This window comes from Cavia porcellus, unplaced genomic scaffold (assembly GCF_034190915.1).
Source record: "Cavia porcellus strain 051 isolate PalLab524CR breed Dunkin Hartley unplaced genomic scaffold, mCavPor4.1 scaffold_23, whole genome shotgun sequence".
NCBI lineage: Eukaryota > Metazoa > Chordata > Mammalia > Rodentia > Caviidae > Cavia > Cavia porcellus.
The window spans coordinates 46529541-46545820 of record NW_026947506.1 but is presented as its reverse complement, the minus strand read 5'-3'; the positions used below and the strand labels follow the sequence as shown (position 1 = coordinate 46545820).

Sequence of the window (16280 nt, the reverse complement as noted above, 5' to 3'; positions counted from 1 at the left end):
CACAAACACCACATGTCACATATACAACACTCTTGCCACACAGGACACAGGCCCATCTATGCACACATCTCACACATCATGTAGGGCTGAGATCAAAACATGGGCCAAATGTTTGGATTTTAAAAGAAGTTTGTCACAGCAAAAGGCACGTTGCACCAAGCCCAAATCCTCCCCCACTTTGAACCCGCCCACCCTGTCCCCTCTGGAGTCCTCTTCAAGGAGGGTCTTTCTGTGGCTGCCTCTATATCCCGCACATTTGCAGCAGTTTCCGTCACTTAAAACACGATGAGGTGTCCCCATCCCCTCATTCACTGGGTTTGGCACCAAGCAGCCTCCAGTCCTACCCCCAAGGTCACAGTGACCCTGACACTTCACGCACACTGCACACTCTGGCACACTTGGGCTCCCGGTAGCCCTGGGGCCTGCCAAGCGGGGAATTCCGGGAGTTGAACCTGAGTGTGCCCTCACTAGACAATCCAGCTAAGTGCTCTTTCTGTCCTTTGGTTTTCCCTAGGAGTGAGACAGCCACCGTAACCTCTGCCGAGGAAGACCTGTTCATAGACGCACACTCACGCAGGACCCTGGCAGCGCCTCTTGGAGGGCGAGGCCCGGACGGTGAGCGTGGCCTGCATTTGGTGTCAGTGCAGAGCGAGTCCCTCTCTGAGCGCACTTCTGTGGAACCACAGAGGCGTGTCCTCCACAGGACTGCCTCCAGCTTGATCTCTGGCCTCGGAGGCTAGACTGGGGGTGGAGTTCAGAAAGCACAACTCCTGCCAGCCTGTCTCTCCCTTTGGGTGCTTGGTCTCCCAGCCAAAGAGACTTGGTCGGGAAGGCCATGGGGACAACACCCAAGGGGGTCTCTCTGGCCAAGAAGGTGTCCCAGCCAACCTCAGTGTGAAGGAGCTGGGAAGCAGGCATGGCTCTGCTCCTGGAGAGAGGACTCAGGAGGTGTATCAATCCCAGCATGGGGACTTGGGCTTTTAATCGCAGCACTCTGGGAGGCTGAGGCGGGAGGATCAAGTCTGAGCCCAACCTGGCAACTTGGCAAGTGACTGAGACCCTGTCTCAAAATACATAATAAAAAGGCTGGGGATTTAGCTCGGTGGCATAAGCGCCTTTGATCCCCGGTACCAATAAAAAGGAAAAAGACCAAAAAAAAAAAAAAAAGAATTTCATACAGAATGCTCTAGCGTGCCCAAATGCGTTAAAGAAGCACAGAATGGCATAAAGATAAGCAAGATCTTCTTATTGCATTTTTTTGATAGAAGGTCTGGCTCATCTGCCTGCCTCGGCCTCCCAAGTGCTCCACCATGCCTGGATCTAAAGCCCTGTCTTTATGGAGACGCAGGTCTTAACTGGCTACTGCACAGCACATCTCCAAGGGAAATGCACAGTAACCCCACTGTAGCGGAGCACCCCAAGCCACAGAGGTCTCTAGATGTTGAGGGGATGGCATTGTAAGGCCAAAGCAGATGCTGTTAATCTCAGTAAACAGGTGGGAAATGTTTCAAACAAAAGAGCCATGCCCCAAAGACACACAGCCAACATAAGGTAAAGACTGTCAAGCCTGTGACCTCGCCGGGCTGCAAACGGGCTGAAAGCCAAGGTTCTGGCCCGGGATATGCAGATTACACATAACAGAAGCTGCAGTTTGCAAGCCTAGGATCAGGGACAGGGAAGGTGGCTCAGGAGCAGCCGGGCTGGTTGGGTTGAGTGGGAGTGACTCCTGGCACGGTGCTGTTGGCCAATGACTTGTGCCTGTCCCTTGCAGAGATGGAGGACAGCTACGACACGGACTCCAGCTCTGCGGCTAGCTCCACAGATGGTGGGTGGGGCCATTGTGTGCAGGATGGTGCCATGGCCGACGTGGACACAATCCCGGTGACGTTCATTGGGGAGGTTTCTGAGGAGCCCGGGGACTCAGGGCTGTCATCCAACAGGAACAACAACGCAGCATCTTCCACCTCAGGGGGCATCACTGGAAGGGGCCCCTGCCTGCCCCCATGCAAGGCTGAGCAGGACCAGCCCCAAGGCGGGTGGAGCCCACCCCAGGATGCTGGCCAAGGAGACCTGTACAGGAAGGCCATGGGGCCAGTGCCCAAGGGGGCCTCTCTGGCTGTGAAGTCACCCCCGGCCAACCCGAGTGTGAAGGAACCAGGCAGCAGGCACAGCTCTGCTCACGGAGAGAGGACTCAGGCCCCATGGGGCACAGAGGACCAGGAGGCCAGGCAGCCGAGCAGCATCCCTGGGCCTCCAGCCTGGTGTCGGCGAGGCCACCCAGCCGCAGGAAGCTACGGGCTGAAGCAGGGCCTCACCACCTACAAGATCGTCCCTCCCAGGTCAGAGATGCGGTGCTATGACCGTGGAGCGTCCCTGTCTACAGGCGCCATTGAAATCGACGAGCTGGGAAACCTGGTGAGCCCCGCCGGGGCCAGTGGCAGGACCGAGTTCCCACCCTTGACACCAGGGGTGGACACAGAGGCTCGGCCCCTGGGGAAAGTGAAGGAGTTCTGGAGGCGCGGGTCCTCAGAGAAGCCCCCCAGCCAGCCTGCGGGGTGCCCTGCAGCTAGGGTTACCCCGGCGGCCACCACCAGCAGTGTCACCATGGCTGCCCCCATCCCCACCCTAGCACCCTCGAAGCCACCGCAGGACAGCACGGTCACAACAGCCCCTGTGCCGGCCACCCTCAAGCAACCGACTGTCCCCCATGCCGGCGAGAGGCCACAGGAAGACACAAGGAGCCGGCCACCCTTGGCAGTCGCAGGTCAGGAGAAGGTGCCAGCTGTGCCCATGGGGGAGCTCCCATTCCTGAGGCCTCACAGGAGGACATCCAGCCAGCACGTGGCATCGGCCATCGCGAGGCGCATGGGGTCCACGCCGGCCCCAAGTGACACTGCTAGGCCGCACAGTGTCATGGAGAAGGGACCCTCGGCCAGGCGTCCAGTGTCACCTGGACAGCCTCTCCCCACCCAAGGTGCCTCAGCTCGTGGCCTGGACACAGAGCCACAGGGCCTTGACACACGGCAGCCCAGGCCCGGAGACACCAGCAACACCCAGCCTGGCAGGGTGGCCGACAGCCCACAGAGGACAGCAGCAGCCACAGACAAGGACAGCCCCATTGCTGTCCAAGGAGTGTCCTGCTCCTCGGCAAGCCACCTTCCCTTGAGGGAGCCCATGTCTGCAAGATGGAGCTGTGGCCCTCAGAAGAAGCCCAGTGACCCCAAGGCCAGCCTGGCCCCCAACTCTGTGCATACCTTGGACAGGGTTCGCCCCATCCCCACACACCCGGCAGATGTGCTCACCAATGGCTCTGCATGGGACCCAGAGCCCCCACTCTGCCCACAGGTGTCCAGTACCCACAGCCACAGCACCCTGGAGACGGGGGAGAGGCCTCGCCCGTTCCCTGAAGCTCGGGGTGACGGGGACAGCTCTTTCCCAGCCAGCATTTTTGGGCCAAAGAAGAAGTTCAAGCCCGTGGTCCAGAGGCCGGTCCCGAAGGACACATGCCTGCACAGTGTGCTGATGGAGGCCATCCAGGCAGCTGGCGGGAAGGACGGGCTCCGCAAGGTAAGCATGGCAAGTGGGCAGGCTGGGGAGGGCAGGAGAACGAGCGGACCGGGCAGGAGCTCAAGATGAGGCGGACACAGGAGCACAGGGCTGGGGTCCTTGCCAGGCATCCTGTGTGCCCAGCTTCTATCCTGCGCCTTCCACCAGGCGCAAGGCGGGTGAGCTTCAGCTGCCCGTGGGAGAGAAGTAAATGGCCCGTTGAAGAATCAGCATCCCTGCGGGCAGGGGCTGAGAAGGCCATGTGGTGCATGTGGACCTGTGGCCTCTGCTTTCTGTGCTGTGACCAATGCCCGAGCTGGCTGAGGAGGAGAGAGGGTTCCTCGGGCACGTGCATAGGTTGGTTTCAAGCCGTTCCCCGGGCTGAGGATGAGGCTCATGGCCAAGCCACCCTCCATGCCATGGCCAGGCAGCAAAAAGAGGGGCAACCAGATCCTCACTGTCCTTCAAGATCCCTGCCATGACTTCTGACCTCCAGAAGACATGGCACCCCATGACACCAAGCCAAGGGCCAAGCTTTCAGCACTGGGCCTCGGAGACCTTGAGATAAAGGGCAGCACACTGCACACCAGAAGTGTCAAGGGGAAGGGGCCAGGCTCCCCACGGGGCTATGGAAGGCTGCAGGACGGGGTCACATTCCCGCCTGCTCCTCCCGGTGCAGAACAAGTGAGCCTGCACCCACCCTAGAAGGTGGAGGTCAGGAGATGGAGTTTCCATGGTGACCAGGAGTCCGTCCTGCACCCCGGAGTGAGCACAGCATGCTGGACACAAACCTGTCCACCCAGAGGCTTCCAAGAGCCTTGCGCTGAGGGCTCTGTCTGTGTAGAACCTCTGCTCCCCACAGCCAGGATCTGTTTACCCCAGGGTCACCCGACTGTGGGGACCACCTGGCCATGGGGTTTCGGGAGAATGACAGGGTCCCCAGGTGACAGGAATTGCTCAGCCCCGCTCCAGTCTCAGGGGACTCAGTCCTCATGTGGCCCCTGATGGGAACCCAGTCCTGCGGCTCGTGACTCTGCAAAGGTCCCTGTGATTCTCAGTGAGGGGGACAAGCCCTGTCCATGTGTTTAACACTGCAGAATGCTCACTGATAACCAGTGTCACCAGGGTGTGGAAACTGAGGCACGGTATGGCCCAGTGGCCTGGCCCAAAGTCACCAGTCACCATGGGGACGCAGGATGTTCACCTGGGCCTACAGGACCACAGCGCGCACAGTATGGGGCACTGGGACTGTTGCAGGGTGCACTGACCCTGAATAGAGGTGCCTGATGCTGTTCACCGCTCCTTGGCTCCTGGCCCACTTAGACCCAGGGAGCCCATGGAGCTTTCCTGGGTGTGCAGGTCCACACCTGTTATTCCAGCACTCCAGGAGGTCAAGGCAGGAAGATCAAAACTTTGAGCCCAATCTGGGGAACCCAGTGACCTTGTCTCAAAATAAAAACAAATTTAAAAAGAACTGAGGACGCAACTCAGTGCAAAGGTGCTGGATGCCATCCCAGCACTTCCGGGGGGTAAAAAGGGAGCAAAAGAGAAGGAAGGAAGGAAAAGAAAAAGAAGATGAAGTAGAGGAGGAGGAAAGAGACAAGGAAGAAGAGAAGAAAGCAAACATTTGTGCTCCCAGCCTCGCACACTGCCTGGATCCTCCCTGAGCCCTGATGCAGCTTCCGTCTGGTTGAAATCTGCTCAGACCCCACGTTGTAAGCAGGGCCCAGCGGCTGCACTGACAGTGAAGTGCAGGGCCTGGGGTGAGCGAGCTGGGCCTGGGAGGGAGCTCTTGGTGGTGAACTGAACCTCCCGTTGCCTTTCAGACAGCAGAGCCCAGCACGGAGCGAGGGCCCCGGACGCTGTCCTACACAGAGGCTGACAGCGAGCGCTCAGCCCTGATGGCGGCCATCCGGGGACACAGTGGAACCCGCAGCCTGCGCAAGGTAAGGGGCCCCCGGGGCACAGGGTCAGGGGCTGCCCACCTCTCCCTGCAGCTGGGCAGGTGCTGTGGGCGCTTCTGTCACTGTGGGAGGATGGCAAAGGCTGCCAGAGCAGGCACCACACCTGCCAGCACAGCGGCCCAGGGGCACAGGTGGCCCTAGGGGACAGGCGGCCCTGGGGCATTGTCATAGGACTCAGGGCAACATGGTGTTCAGCCAGCATGGTGTCCTCTTGAGCTTTCCTGCGTGGGGAGACAAGGAGACTGGCACCTCACTCTACAGTGCTGGTTATCTACTGTCTCCAAAACCCAGCCAGACAACTCTGGATAGGGAGTAGGTTGGGGGTGGGGGTTAACTCTTGAGTCCCAACATGGCATGGCCCTGTGACTCGTGAAGCAGTGGCCCAGAGACAGGACATCCTGCACCCCAGTGGAGGAGCTGCAGGAGGCCAGGGCAAGATGCCCAGTGGGGTGGTGCTGCAGGAACTACCTCTGGAGACACTGTTGCCACCCAGTCCACCCAGCAGCTGTGACAGCACTGCAGACGCATGGCTTATAATGGAGGCTCAAACCCTCGCAGTCTGGAGGCCGGAAGCCTGAGGCTGGGCCAGAAGGCTTGGGTCCAGGTGGCGCCTTCCCTGTCCTCTCTCAGAGGACCTGAAAGACTCAGGGGCACTGATCTTGCTGAGGGTCCCCTCATCCTGACCTGCTCACTCCCTGGGACCCTTCCCAGCAGATGGATTTTGAGGCAATGCTATGGCCCTGAGCCCCCACCGCCTGGTCACTGGAGTGTCTCATTGGCAGGTGTCATCTTCAGCCTCTGCAGAGCTCCAGGGCTGCCGAAATACAGCGCCTCCCCAAGTGCCACAGCCCCCACCGGGCCCCTGTGCTCCCCCTGCACCTCCAGTGGCACCAGGACTTGGCGCAGGGCCCCTCAGTGAAACAGTGGACGCACGCCAGGCCCTGTTGGATGCCATTCGCTCGGGGTCCGGTGCTGCCAGGCTAAAGAAGGTGAGTGAGCAACAGGGACATCGTGCCTGAGCCGAAGCAGGCAATGGGGACCTGGGGCTCCATCATCCACAAGGCCCTCAGCCTGCAGCCAGCAGCCTCCATCTTCCATCCCCCACCTTCCTCCTTCTCATCTTGTTTCTTTCCACAAAACAGCGCTCTGCTGTCCCCCCCTCCAAGGTCCCTGGGCGGGCACACGCGTCCTCTCGCTGTCCCCTCCATCCATGCACATCACACTGTCTCTGTGGAGCAGGCATCCCTCAGCCAGGCATGAGGTGTGTGGGGCTCAGGCCTGATCCCTGCTCAGCTGCTAGGTGATGCCACAACTCTGCCTCCATCCCCACCATCACTGGGTGGGGGGCATCCTGACAGGGAGCCCAGTGCCCCCTTCCTGGGACTCCAGCCACCTCCCAAGCATCTGCTCCCAGGAACGGTTGGCACCCGCGCATCCCCCCTTTCCTGTCTGTGCACCACAGGGCTACAGCTCAGGCCAGGTCCTTCGGTGGGGGTCACCAGGGACTGCACTAAGCAGGGAGGTGCTGGTCACTGGGTCCAGACCACATGCTCCATAGAGAGGACATGGGGGACATGGGCAGGAGAGATGCTGCCCCAAGCCTGAGGCGGCAGAGGAGGACAAGGTGCAGGCACAGGCTGGGCAGGGTGTCACTCAGGGCTGTGTGGACTCAGAGGCCCCACAACGGGGCAGGAGCAGGGACCCTCAGGGCCCTCGGGGAGACCTGGGGACATCACTCACCCAGCTTGTTCCAGCTGTGGGCAGGCACCAAGACAGCCGATGCAGAACCAGAGCCAGACCAGGGACAGTGGTCCCCCACCCCGGGGTACCACCCCAGGCAGGGGTGACACAAGCCTGGCTCTATCCCCAGAAAAGCACAACTGAGCCTCAGCCGGGGTCCCGGCGCCTTCAGGGTCTCCCTTTCCTGTGGAGTTCTGCGTAGATGCAGAAGGAAGAAACTGAACAGAATGGCGGGAAAGGGTCCTAAAATTCAGACCGTGCGCTGGGCCAGGTGGTTCCCACCCATCAACCCGGCATGCTGGGAGGCTGAGGAAGGAGAACTGCAAGTTCCAGCCTAGTCTTCACAACTCAGCGTCTCAGCAACACCTTAAAATAAAAAAGAAAAACATGGAAACCTCCCCGCATGCTCTGTCTCAGCCTCCAAGGAGCAGGGCGGGCACCATGGTGAGGACAGATGTCCCAATGCCCCGCCGGGCACCTCTGTAGGGTGCTGCCAGCCCATGCCGGGCATCCTGTCAGTTCTAGCCAAGCCCCCACCCACAGCTGCCAATTTCCTGTGCAGCAGCGCTCGTGTGCAGATAGGTGATGGCACTGGCCTTGACTCTGGGCTCTGAGGAAGGAGGACAGCCTGAGGCAGGCAAGAGGCCTCCAGCGAACCTGCCCCCTCCCCGGGCCTCGGGAACATGGAACTCCAGGAGAGGCCGCAGTGACAGACACCTGGGTGTCCGGCCACATCACACCAGTTGCCCTGTGCAGCCTTGGCTTTGGCTGGGGGTGGTGTCCAGCGGTAGGGGCAGTCATTCTCTGCTGACTTTCTTCAGTCTTAAATTAATTGATCGGTTGTAGTCCTACCACCCTGGCTCTTTTATTTGTTTATTTATTTATTTAGAGACTCAGTCTCCCTAAGTTGCTGAGTCATGCAGACTGGACTGAAACTTCTGATCCTCCTGCCCCAGCCTCCCAGAGTGGGCGGCTCGTGGCTGACTTTTGTGCAGGATCCTTTTTCCGGTAGCAGCTCTCCAGACCCACTTCTCTTGTCTGCCCACAGAACCAGCTAGCTGGTCTCAGGGCCACCAAATGCAGTGCCACTGCAGGGCCCCACAGATGTGCCTCCCACACTGCTCTGCCACATCCCGGTCCCCCACATCCTAGTGAACCCCAAGTCCTCCGGAAGCCTCCTGGGGTCTGTGGGCTGGCCCAGTCCCGTGAGATGCCATGCCGTTCCTTCCTTCACCCGGGCTGCAAACTAGAGCTCCGAGTTCTCCGAGGACCGGTGTGACGCACGCTGCCTGCCCGCCACTCCTTTCTTGCCCACCCAGCAGGTGGCTCTTGCAGGAGTCCTGGCACAGTCCAGGCACTGAGAACGCCTCACGGGAGAGACAGAGGGTGCAGGAACTCCCTGTGTGTCCCAGGGCCTCTGGCTGCCCCACTGCTCTTAGATCATCTGTTCCCTGATCCTTACAAACTGCTCCGGATTCCTGCTTCCTCTGAAAATGAGTCCTGTGTGTCCCCAGGGCTGAGAGCTGTGGGCCCGGCCACATGTGAAGTCCCCCAGGGGCCTGAGGGGCTACTGGGGCTCGCACTGCCCAGCAGCTGTCTCTCCTCGCCCGGCCCCTTTCCCCGTCACCACACTCATTTCTCCCTGGGCCAGGAAGCAAGAAAAAACCTCCGAGATCTCGCCAGCTCCTCTGCTGGCGTCTTAACGGCGGCACTGGGCGCCTTCCGCTTTTCTTTCTCTCCAAGCAAAATACAAAGAGGCCCCTTTAGGAGCCGGAGCCAGAGGTCTCCAGGAAGCCTGTGGCCTAGTCCTGGGGGCTGCCCCCAGCAGCAGGTCCTCAAGCTGCCTGCCTGGCGGTGCTGGCCAGGGTCGCAGCCAGGGCAGCAGCAGGGTCCCAGCCCCCGCAGAGGCAGCTGTGGCACTCAGAACGGCCAGGCCAGGCTGACTGCTTGCATCTGCTCCTTCTGTCACCCACTCTCCTACGTGCATCAGCCATTCTGGTCCCTGTAGACATTTTACCTCCATAATCCGGTGCAGAGCACGGCCTCCCCCGCACAGGACACCCTTCTCCACCTTCTGTTGGACAGGGAGACCCATCCCCAGGCCGTGCTCACCTCTGGGAGCTGCGTGTGCCGCTTCTGTGAGCCCAGGGAGGACAGAACCCCTGAGAGTCGGTGTTTAGCTTTTCTCTTTAACGTGCAGGTTTGCAGCACGCGGTGGGAGTCGGTGCGTGAGTGTCACATACCCTCGTTCCTCTGGCCTCCCCTCCCCCGCCATCCCTCACGCCATCCCATCTGCAGAACTGGCTCCCACCTTGCTGTTATCTTTCATGCAGCCTTTCATGAATAGTTTGCATTTCTCATATCAGGGAAGCCAGGGGACACTGCAGCTCCCGTGTCTTACTTGTTTCCCTTAGCACCACGGTGTCGAAGGGCGTCCGTCCTCTACAGGACTCCAGCTTATCCTGCGTGGTGGCACAGTAGTACTCCCTTGTGAGTTGTGAGGCTCTGAGCATAGTGTGTTTGATCCCGTAACACAGCGTCTGTAACTCTTTCGGGAAGACACCAGAAGGGAAGCAGCTGGGTTGAAGAGGATTCTTGCTGGGCCAGATGTTTCCCACCCTGCTTTGCAGTTTCTTTTTCTTTTCTTTTTTTTTTTTTTTCCTTTTCTTTTTTGTCTTTTTCCTTTTTTTTTATCGGTACCAGGGCTCGAACTCACGACTGCCTTCTTGCAAGGCAGGCGCTTTTGCCACTGAGCTAAATCCCCAGCCCCCAGTTTCTTTTTCTTGTAAGCAAGTTTTGGGAATCCTACTTCCCCCTTCAAAGAATTTGCTGCCCTCACTGAGAACCTTTCCTATCCAGGTCCCACCAGCGTACTACTGGCAGGGCAGTGGGCACCTTGTGGTCGGATCCAGCCCAGCCCCAGGGGGGAGAGGCTGACCCTTGGTCCGGCCCAAACCAGTGGTTGCTGCCCTGCTTCCCTGTCACCTGTCCCCTAGGGCTACCCTCAGTGAGCCCCTTGCTTCAGGCAAGGGCTTCACAGTCAAACAGGGTTTGAGGTCAAAAGTCTGCACTTGGGTCTACAATGCACCCCAAGTTCATAGAAGATGGAATTCCACTTGGGCGGTAGAAGAGGGTGCAGTGGACGGACAGGATGGACAAAGAGGGTGAGACAAGGTTCTTTGCAGTGCGCTGGTTCAGCTCTTCACTGCCTTAGATTCTCTGCAACAGAAGACAGGGAACAGGCTCCTATGCAGCAGCCACATGGAGCTATTAAACCATACCAGGGACAATGGAGATGTCTGGCATCCAGCTGAAAACTCAGGCAGGAAAGGGGTCAGGGTGCCCCGAGGCCAGAGGGGCTGGATCTGGATTGGAACCGCTTTAGAGGGTCTCAGGGCTGAGGCTGGTCAGGCCGCTGAGGAGGTTGAACAGCTCTGGACCTGTGTCTACAGTAGCAGGGAACACAGGTGTCCTGCGGTTAGGACATGGTGTGACTGGAAACGCGCAGCATGCTGACTTCAGGAAAAGCCACACACAGAAACGACCCATGCTGAATAACCCATGGGTGAACGGAATTGGGGGAAGTGGAAGGGCTTGGGAGGGGAGGGAAGCAGGACATAAAACCCGTTCATGGTGGGGACTTTGTGACGCTGTGTGGCTCCCAGGAAAGACAGAGCCCCTCCCACCCCCAGGGACTGACAGTGAGGAGCAAACTTAGAGACCCAGAGGAAGCAGAGACTCAGAACTCCTACAGGTCAGCACAGAGCACGGGGAAATAAAAGAGAGGAGGACGGTAAAGCACAATCAGTTAAACCAACAAGCTTCTCCTTATAACAAAAGCCACAAAATCCATACTCCTGGGGCCAAGTATAGCAGAGAGACGGGAGAAGACAGCCAGGCGTTGAGGAAGGAGGAATGACCGCACCCGGCCGCTCCGGGGGAGTCTCCAGATACTAAATAAATAAAAGGGCGCGCGTGGGCAGCTTTGCCAGTGAACCCGTTACTTTATTTTATGCTTTTCACTTGGAAACATAAACTTTCATTTAATCCTGAAGAGCTGCAACTGCAAATTGAGAAGGCAGAGCAAAATCGCCATCCGTTTCTCTGCAATTCAGACCCTTTTCAGGATTCTTGTGCTGTTGCGCTCATATCCAAAAAGCAGAATGTGGAAGCTGCAGCGGAAACTCAGGAAGAGTTCGTCTCCAAGGGGAGAAGGAACAGGTACGGGATGCGTGGAACTTCCATGCTTGGAAATGACTTCTGGATTTTAAAAACTTAAGCAATAGGATGGGGGAAGCAGACCTACAGCTGCACGCGGAAGAGGCAAATGAACCTGACCGCAGGTCCCACGGACAAGTTACCTCAGACCACAAAGCGCACGCAGACCGAAAACCACAAACTGCAAAACCCGCTCAAGAAGAAACGCACAGCTGGAAGTAGTGGTATCCACTTGTGACCCCAGCACTGTGGGAAGCTGAGGCAGGAGGATCCCAGCCTGGAAACTCAGCAAATGAGCAAGACCCTGTCCCAATCAAAGGGCTGAGGGCATGGCTCACTGTGAAAGCCCTGGCAGATCCCCAGTCTCTCGCCCTCCTCTCTTCTCTTCTTCTTTCTTCTCCTCTCCCCACCTCCCACTCCCTTCTAGGCCCAGGTAACTTCCTCAGTGAGTTCCACAAACATGGAACCAACATTCATTCTAAAACTTGATGAGTACCGAGACCTCCCCCCACACACACACACATTACTTTGAAACCAACATCCCTGGCTCCAAAATCAGACAAAGATACTACAGGAAAGAAAACTGAATTAAAGGGTCACAGTAGCCTCTAAATGGAGGTGCTCCTCACGATGAAGAAACTAAAGAATAAAACCTCACACCATCTTCTCAGCAGCCACAGTAAAGGCATCCGGCGATACCCTGCGTCCCCTTCTGATTTTAAAAGAAGAGTGGTCTGTAAGGCAGGAAGGAACTTCCACAAGCTTGATCAGGGTTATGAGCAAAGGAGGAGGAGGAGGAGGATTTGAACTCGTGTTCACATGCAGCAGGCATCTGATTATATTTCATGTGTACTTTTCATCTGGTTAAAGCAGTAACTGTAGGGCTTTCTTTTTGAGGTGCTAGAGATCAAACCGAGGGGTGCTGTACCACTGAGCTACATCCCCAGCCCTCCCTTATCTTTTCTTTTGAGACAGGGTCTTACTGACTTGGCCAGGCTGAATTGGAACCTGAGATCCTCTTGCCTCAACCTCACTTAGGGTGAGGATGGCTGGCATGGATCCCCGCTGCTGGCTGTGACTTTTAAATCCTGCCTACCTGCCACGTATCTTACCTCTACAGCCACCTCGCCCTCCACCTGTCCCACTGTCCATGTCCCTCCCTCTGCCCCTCCAGCCTGCGTAAGGGCGGCCCTCTCTCCCCAACTAGATACCGACCTTCAGGCTTTCGGAAGCCAGGAGTCCATTGGCAAACAGTGTGGACAGACGATTTCCGTGCTCCTTGACCTCCATGCATTCTGTGGTGAATTTCTGTGCTGGTTTCAGAAGAGCCACATAAGGCTTTCTGCAAGGGGTCCCGTCAGTGTGGGAAGGGTCACCAGCTGGGTCCACAGTGGCAGTCACATCTGGATGCTGAATGATGTTCCTGCCTTCTCAAGGTGTCAGAGGGTTTGGTTCGTAGCTGCCTGAGTGTAAGACAGAAATGCCCGGGGTGGAAGAGCCTGCAGAGGGAAGCTGGCCACCCCACGGTGGCCAGGAGCAGAGAGGACACACCTTCCCAGTCACAGTCCAGTGACCTCCAGCCAGGCCCCGGCTCCTACAGCATCCTGAGCCCTGCCCCACCAGTGATGACTCCACCGATCAGCCCAGCACCCCAGAGCCCCTCACCTTCACAGACATGAGGCTAAAGGGATGGGATGGCAGGCGGCCAGGAGGGCTATGGGGTCCTGTGTCCACACCCACACCTTCCTCCTACTCTGGGGCAGGCACATGGGAGTCTTCCCTAGCATCCGCTGTACCACAGGGTGGGCACACCCCCCCCACCCTGAGTAACTGTGTCTGTCTCGGTTGTAGGTGCCCTTGCTTGTGTGAACCACCCCGAGGCCAGATGTGGCAGAAGCCCACCCTGAAGACCCCCTGCCTTCCACCCCAGGACCCCACGTGGCGAGGAACAAGATGGGGGGGACTCGTCTGCAGGCCGAAGCTGTGCATCGGGCCCCGCGGCGAGGAGTGTGGCCTTCCCCAGCCACCGCGTGCCAAGGAAATAAATACGCAACATTGCCAATGAACAGTGTGTACTGGCAGGGGGCAGGTGACACTGTGGGAGCCAACCCTGGTCCCAGTCAGGACTGGGCACCGTGCAAGGACCCTGGTCTCCAGCTGACCAGGCCCCCTGACCTGACCACACAGAGATGGCGAAAAGCAGCTCCTTGTTTAACATTGTAATTCCAGGGGCAAAACCCACACAAATCAACAGAGAGAACCCCTGTCACAGCTCCTGCTGCCTGCGCTTTGGGCGCAAGAAGAGGGGCAACTTCTCCCCTCTGCTCCATGATCCTCGCTGGCTTATTAAACTACCCGGTTCTTTCTCCTCCAGGGCTGGAGGCCAATCCCTCCCAGACGTCCTCAGACCGTGCGATCCGTCCAACCAAGCATAAGAGCCTGGGGGACAGGGTGTTCGGGGTGACGAGGACGCTGAGAGCTGGCCAGACCCCACGTGGACTGGGCCCCCCGCGGGCTGTGAGTACAGCGGGTCACCAGCCGGAACCCGTGTATGGAGCCCCGGCACCCTCCCAGAGCCTCCTGGGCACCGCCTGACTGTGAGGCCAATGTGTGCTTTGTAGCCACTGTTGGGACACTGCTGCCCGGTCCAGCAGCCACTCCAGCACCATCCAGTGCACTCTCTGAGCACAGTGCCCGGCCCCAGGACCACAGCCAGGCTGACCCACCCATGTCTCCAGAACGCTCGTTCCCTGCAGCAAAACCAAGCAATGCAGGGATCTAAAGGACCTTTCGACATAAAATCTTACCCTAGAGCAAAAGGCAAACACCATGAAGTCACTTAAAGACTCAGCCGTGGTTTCCGGCCTGGAGATCGGCCAGACAGGGACCTGGCACCCCAGATCTTCGCTGCTGGACGTCCTGGGCAGGGAGAAGCTGCCACCAATCGCTCTTAGTCACAGCTGTCTATCGATTCTTTTAGTGCCACAAGTAAATGAAGACAGACTCCTGGCCGTTGTGTTGGTTTCCTACAGCATAGTGTGCGTACGTCCCCTGTAACACGGAGGGAGGTCATGCAGTCAGGCAGCAAGCACTCTGGAGGCTAAGGCAGGGTAACTGCAAGTCTGGTTTTAGCCTAGGCGATCTAGCAAAACCCTCTCTCAGCCAGGCATGGTAGCGCATGCCTGTAATCCCAGCACTCTGGAGACTGAGGCAGGAGGATTGTTGTGGGTTTGAGACCACAGTGAGCTCAAGGCCAGCTTGAACTGCATAGCAAGACCATATCTCCAAAAAAATTTTTTAAAAAGGAAAAAAAAGGCCTGTCTAAAAATAAAAATGGAAGGGGCTGGGGGTGTTGTGCACAGTGAAGACCCTGGGTTTAGTCCCCAGCGCTGAAAAAAAACAAAAAAAATTGAGAACCGTGTTACCGAGCATGAGACATCACGCAGAAAAGGCAGCCATGCCATGGCTGCGTGCTCCCCAGACCTCCCTGTGGACCGGGGTCTCCCGGAGCCGGAGCCAAGGTCTGTAAAAGGCTCTGGGCTCTGGTGGTGGCCATGTAGGTCTCACCCTCCAGTCCCTGAGCCTGGGCTCAAGTCACCGGGGAGCAGCAGCTTCTGTCCCAGCCCCTCCCGCACATACAGCCTCCTTGGGTTTATTATTATTCATTCTTTCGTTCATTTGTTCATTCATGAGATTGAACCCAGAGCCTTTGCACTGAGTGACATCCCCAGACCTTTTTAAACTTCTGAGACAGAGCCTTGCTAGGTTCCCCAGGATGGGCTCAACCTTGAGATCCTCCTGCTTCAGTCTCCTGGAGTGCTAGGATGACAGGTGTGCACACCATGCTCTGCTTCCCAGGGATTGTTCCCATGGCTTCAGACTGGAGAGGAGCTGACCATAGTGGAAAAACCCACCCCAGGAAGGCAGAAACCCTGATCAAGGTGCATGGCAAATAGGTGCAAGCCTGGCTGTGGTGGGGCCCTGCCTCATTGAGCTGCAGCCCTGAAAAACTGCTGCTGCTCTGCTTAGCTTCATGTTCCTCATTCCCCCTCCAAAAGTGAAGGGTTCTTGTATTTCCCCAAATACACTCTGTGGATTCACCTTTCCATGTCTTGCATAGGACTCCTATTCACCCTGCAAAGCCCAGTGACCTCCATAACCACCCACTGCCCTGTAGGAAGGGTCACTTCCCCTTACTGAGGTCACTTCTCACTAGAACCTATTACACTTAGTGACAAGGAGTGCCACAGGCTGTGTGGTATTTGTGGGGAGCTTCAGGCCCAGGGCCATAGGTCAATGACAAGCCTGTGTGGAATGGAGTGAGTAGCACCAAGACAGGCAGGAAATTCCAAACTCAAGTTGAGCTCAGTCGCAGCTCCCCGCAGCTGCCCACGCTAGGCAGAATGGTGCTGCCATCCAAGGAGGCTCCATATCTGGGGAAGGACCCCAAGCAGCAGGGACCTAGTGGCCATGAGAGGCCTGAACATTTCCAGGTCTCAGCCAGGCAGGGAGGGTTGGTGGTGACGCCCAGGAGTCGGCCGAGGTGGGACTGGGCAGGAGATGGAGGTGAAGCCTCGGGGCTCACCACTAGGGTCGGGTTCTGGGGGCGTACTAGGTGGGACACAGGTGCTGGGGACAGCTGGGTCGGGCTCTCGGTGGCTGCCGTGGGTGATGCTGGGGCGAGCTGGGCAGTGGCTGCCTCTCCCTGGATGCGGTCTCCCATCACCCGTCCCTCCTGTGCACCACAGCAACAGGGGTTCCCCGCCTGCAAGCTCAGGGCATGGGGCTCCCTGCAGTGCAGGCAGAGGAGAC

At 57.9% G+C, this 16280-nt stretch overlaps 1 protein-coding gene across 5 annotated transcripts in view; it reads left to right on the top strand.

The window, feature by feature from the left end:
* Cobl (cordon-bleu WH2 repeat protein) overlaps positions 1–14477 on the top strand; it is a 147098-nt gene extending 132621 nt beyond the window's left edge. For all 5 annotated transcript variants that reach the window (XM_063234367.1, XM_063234365.1, XM_063234366.1 and 2 more), the window contains 5 exons: positions 515–615; positions 1772–3567; positions 5373–5492; positions 6293–6499; positions 13320–14477. In XM_063234367.1, coding sequence (XP_063090437.1) covers positions 515–615; positions 1772–3567; positions 5373–5492; positions 6293–6499; positions 13320–13337 — 2242 coding nt within the window. In that variant the 3' untranslated portion in view covers positions 13338–14477. The remainder of the gene's footprint in view (positions 1–514; positions 616–1771; positions 3568–5372; positions 5493–6292; positions 6500–13319) is intronic.
* The last annotated feature ends 1803 nt before the right edge of the window (positions 14478–16280 follow it).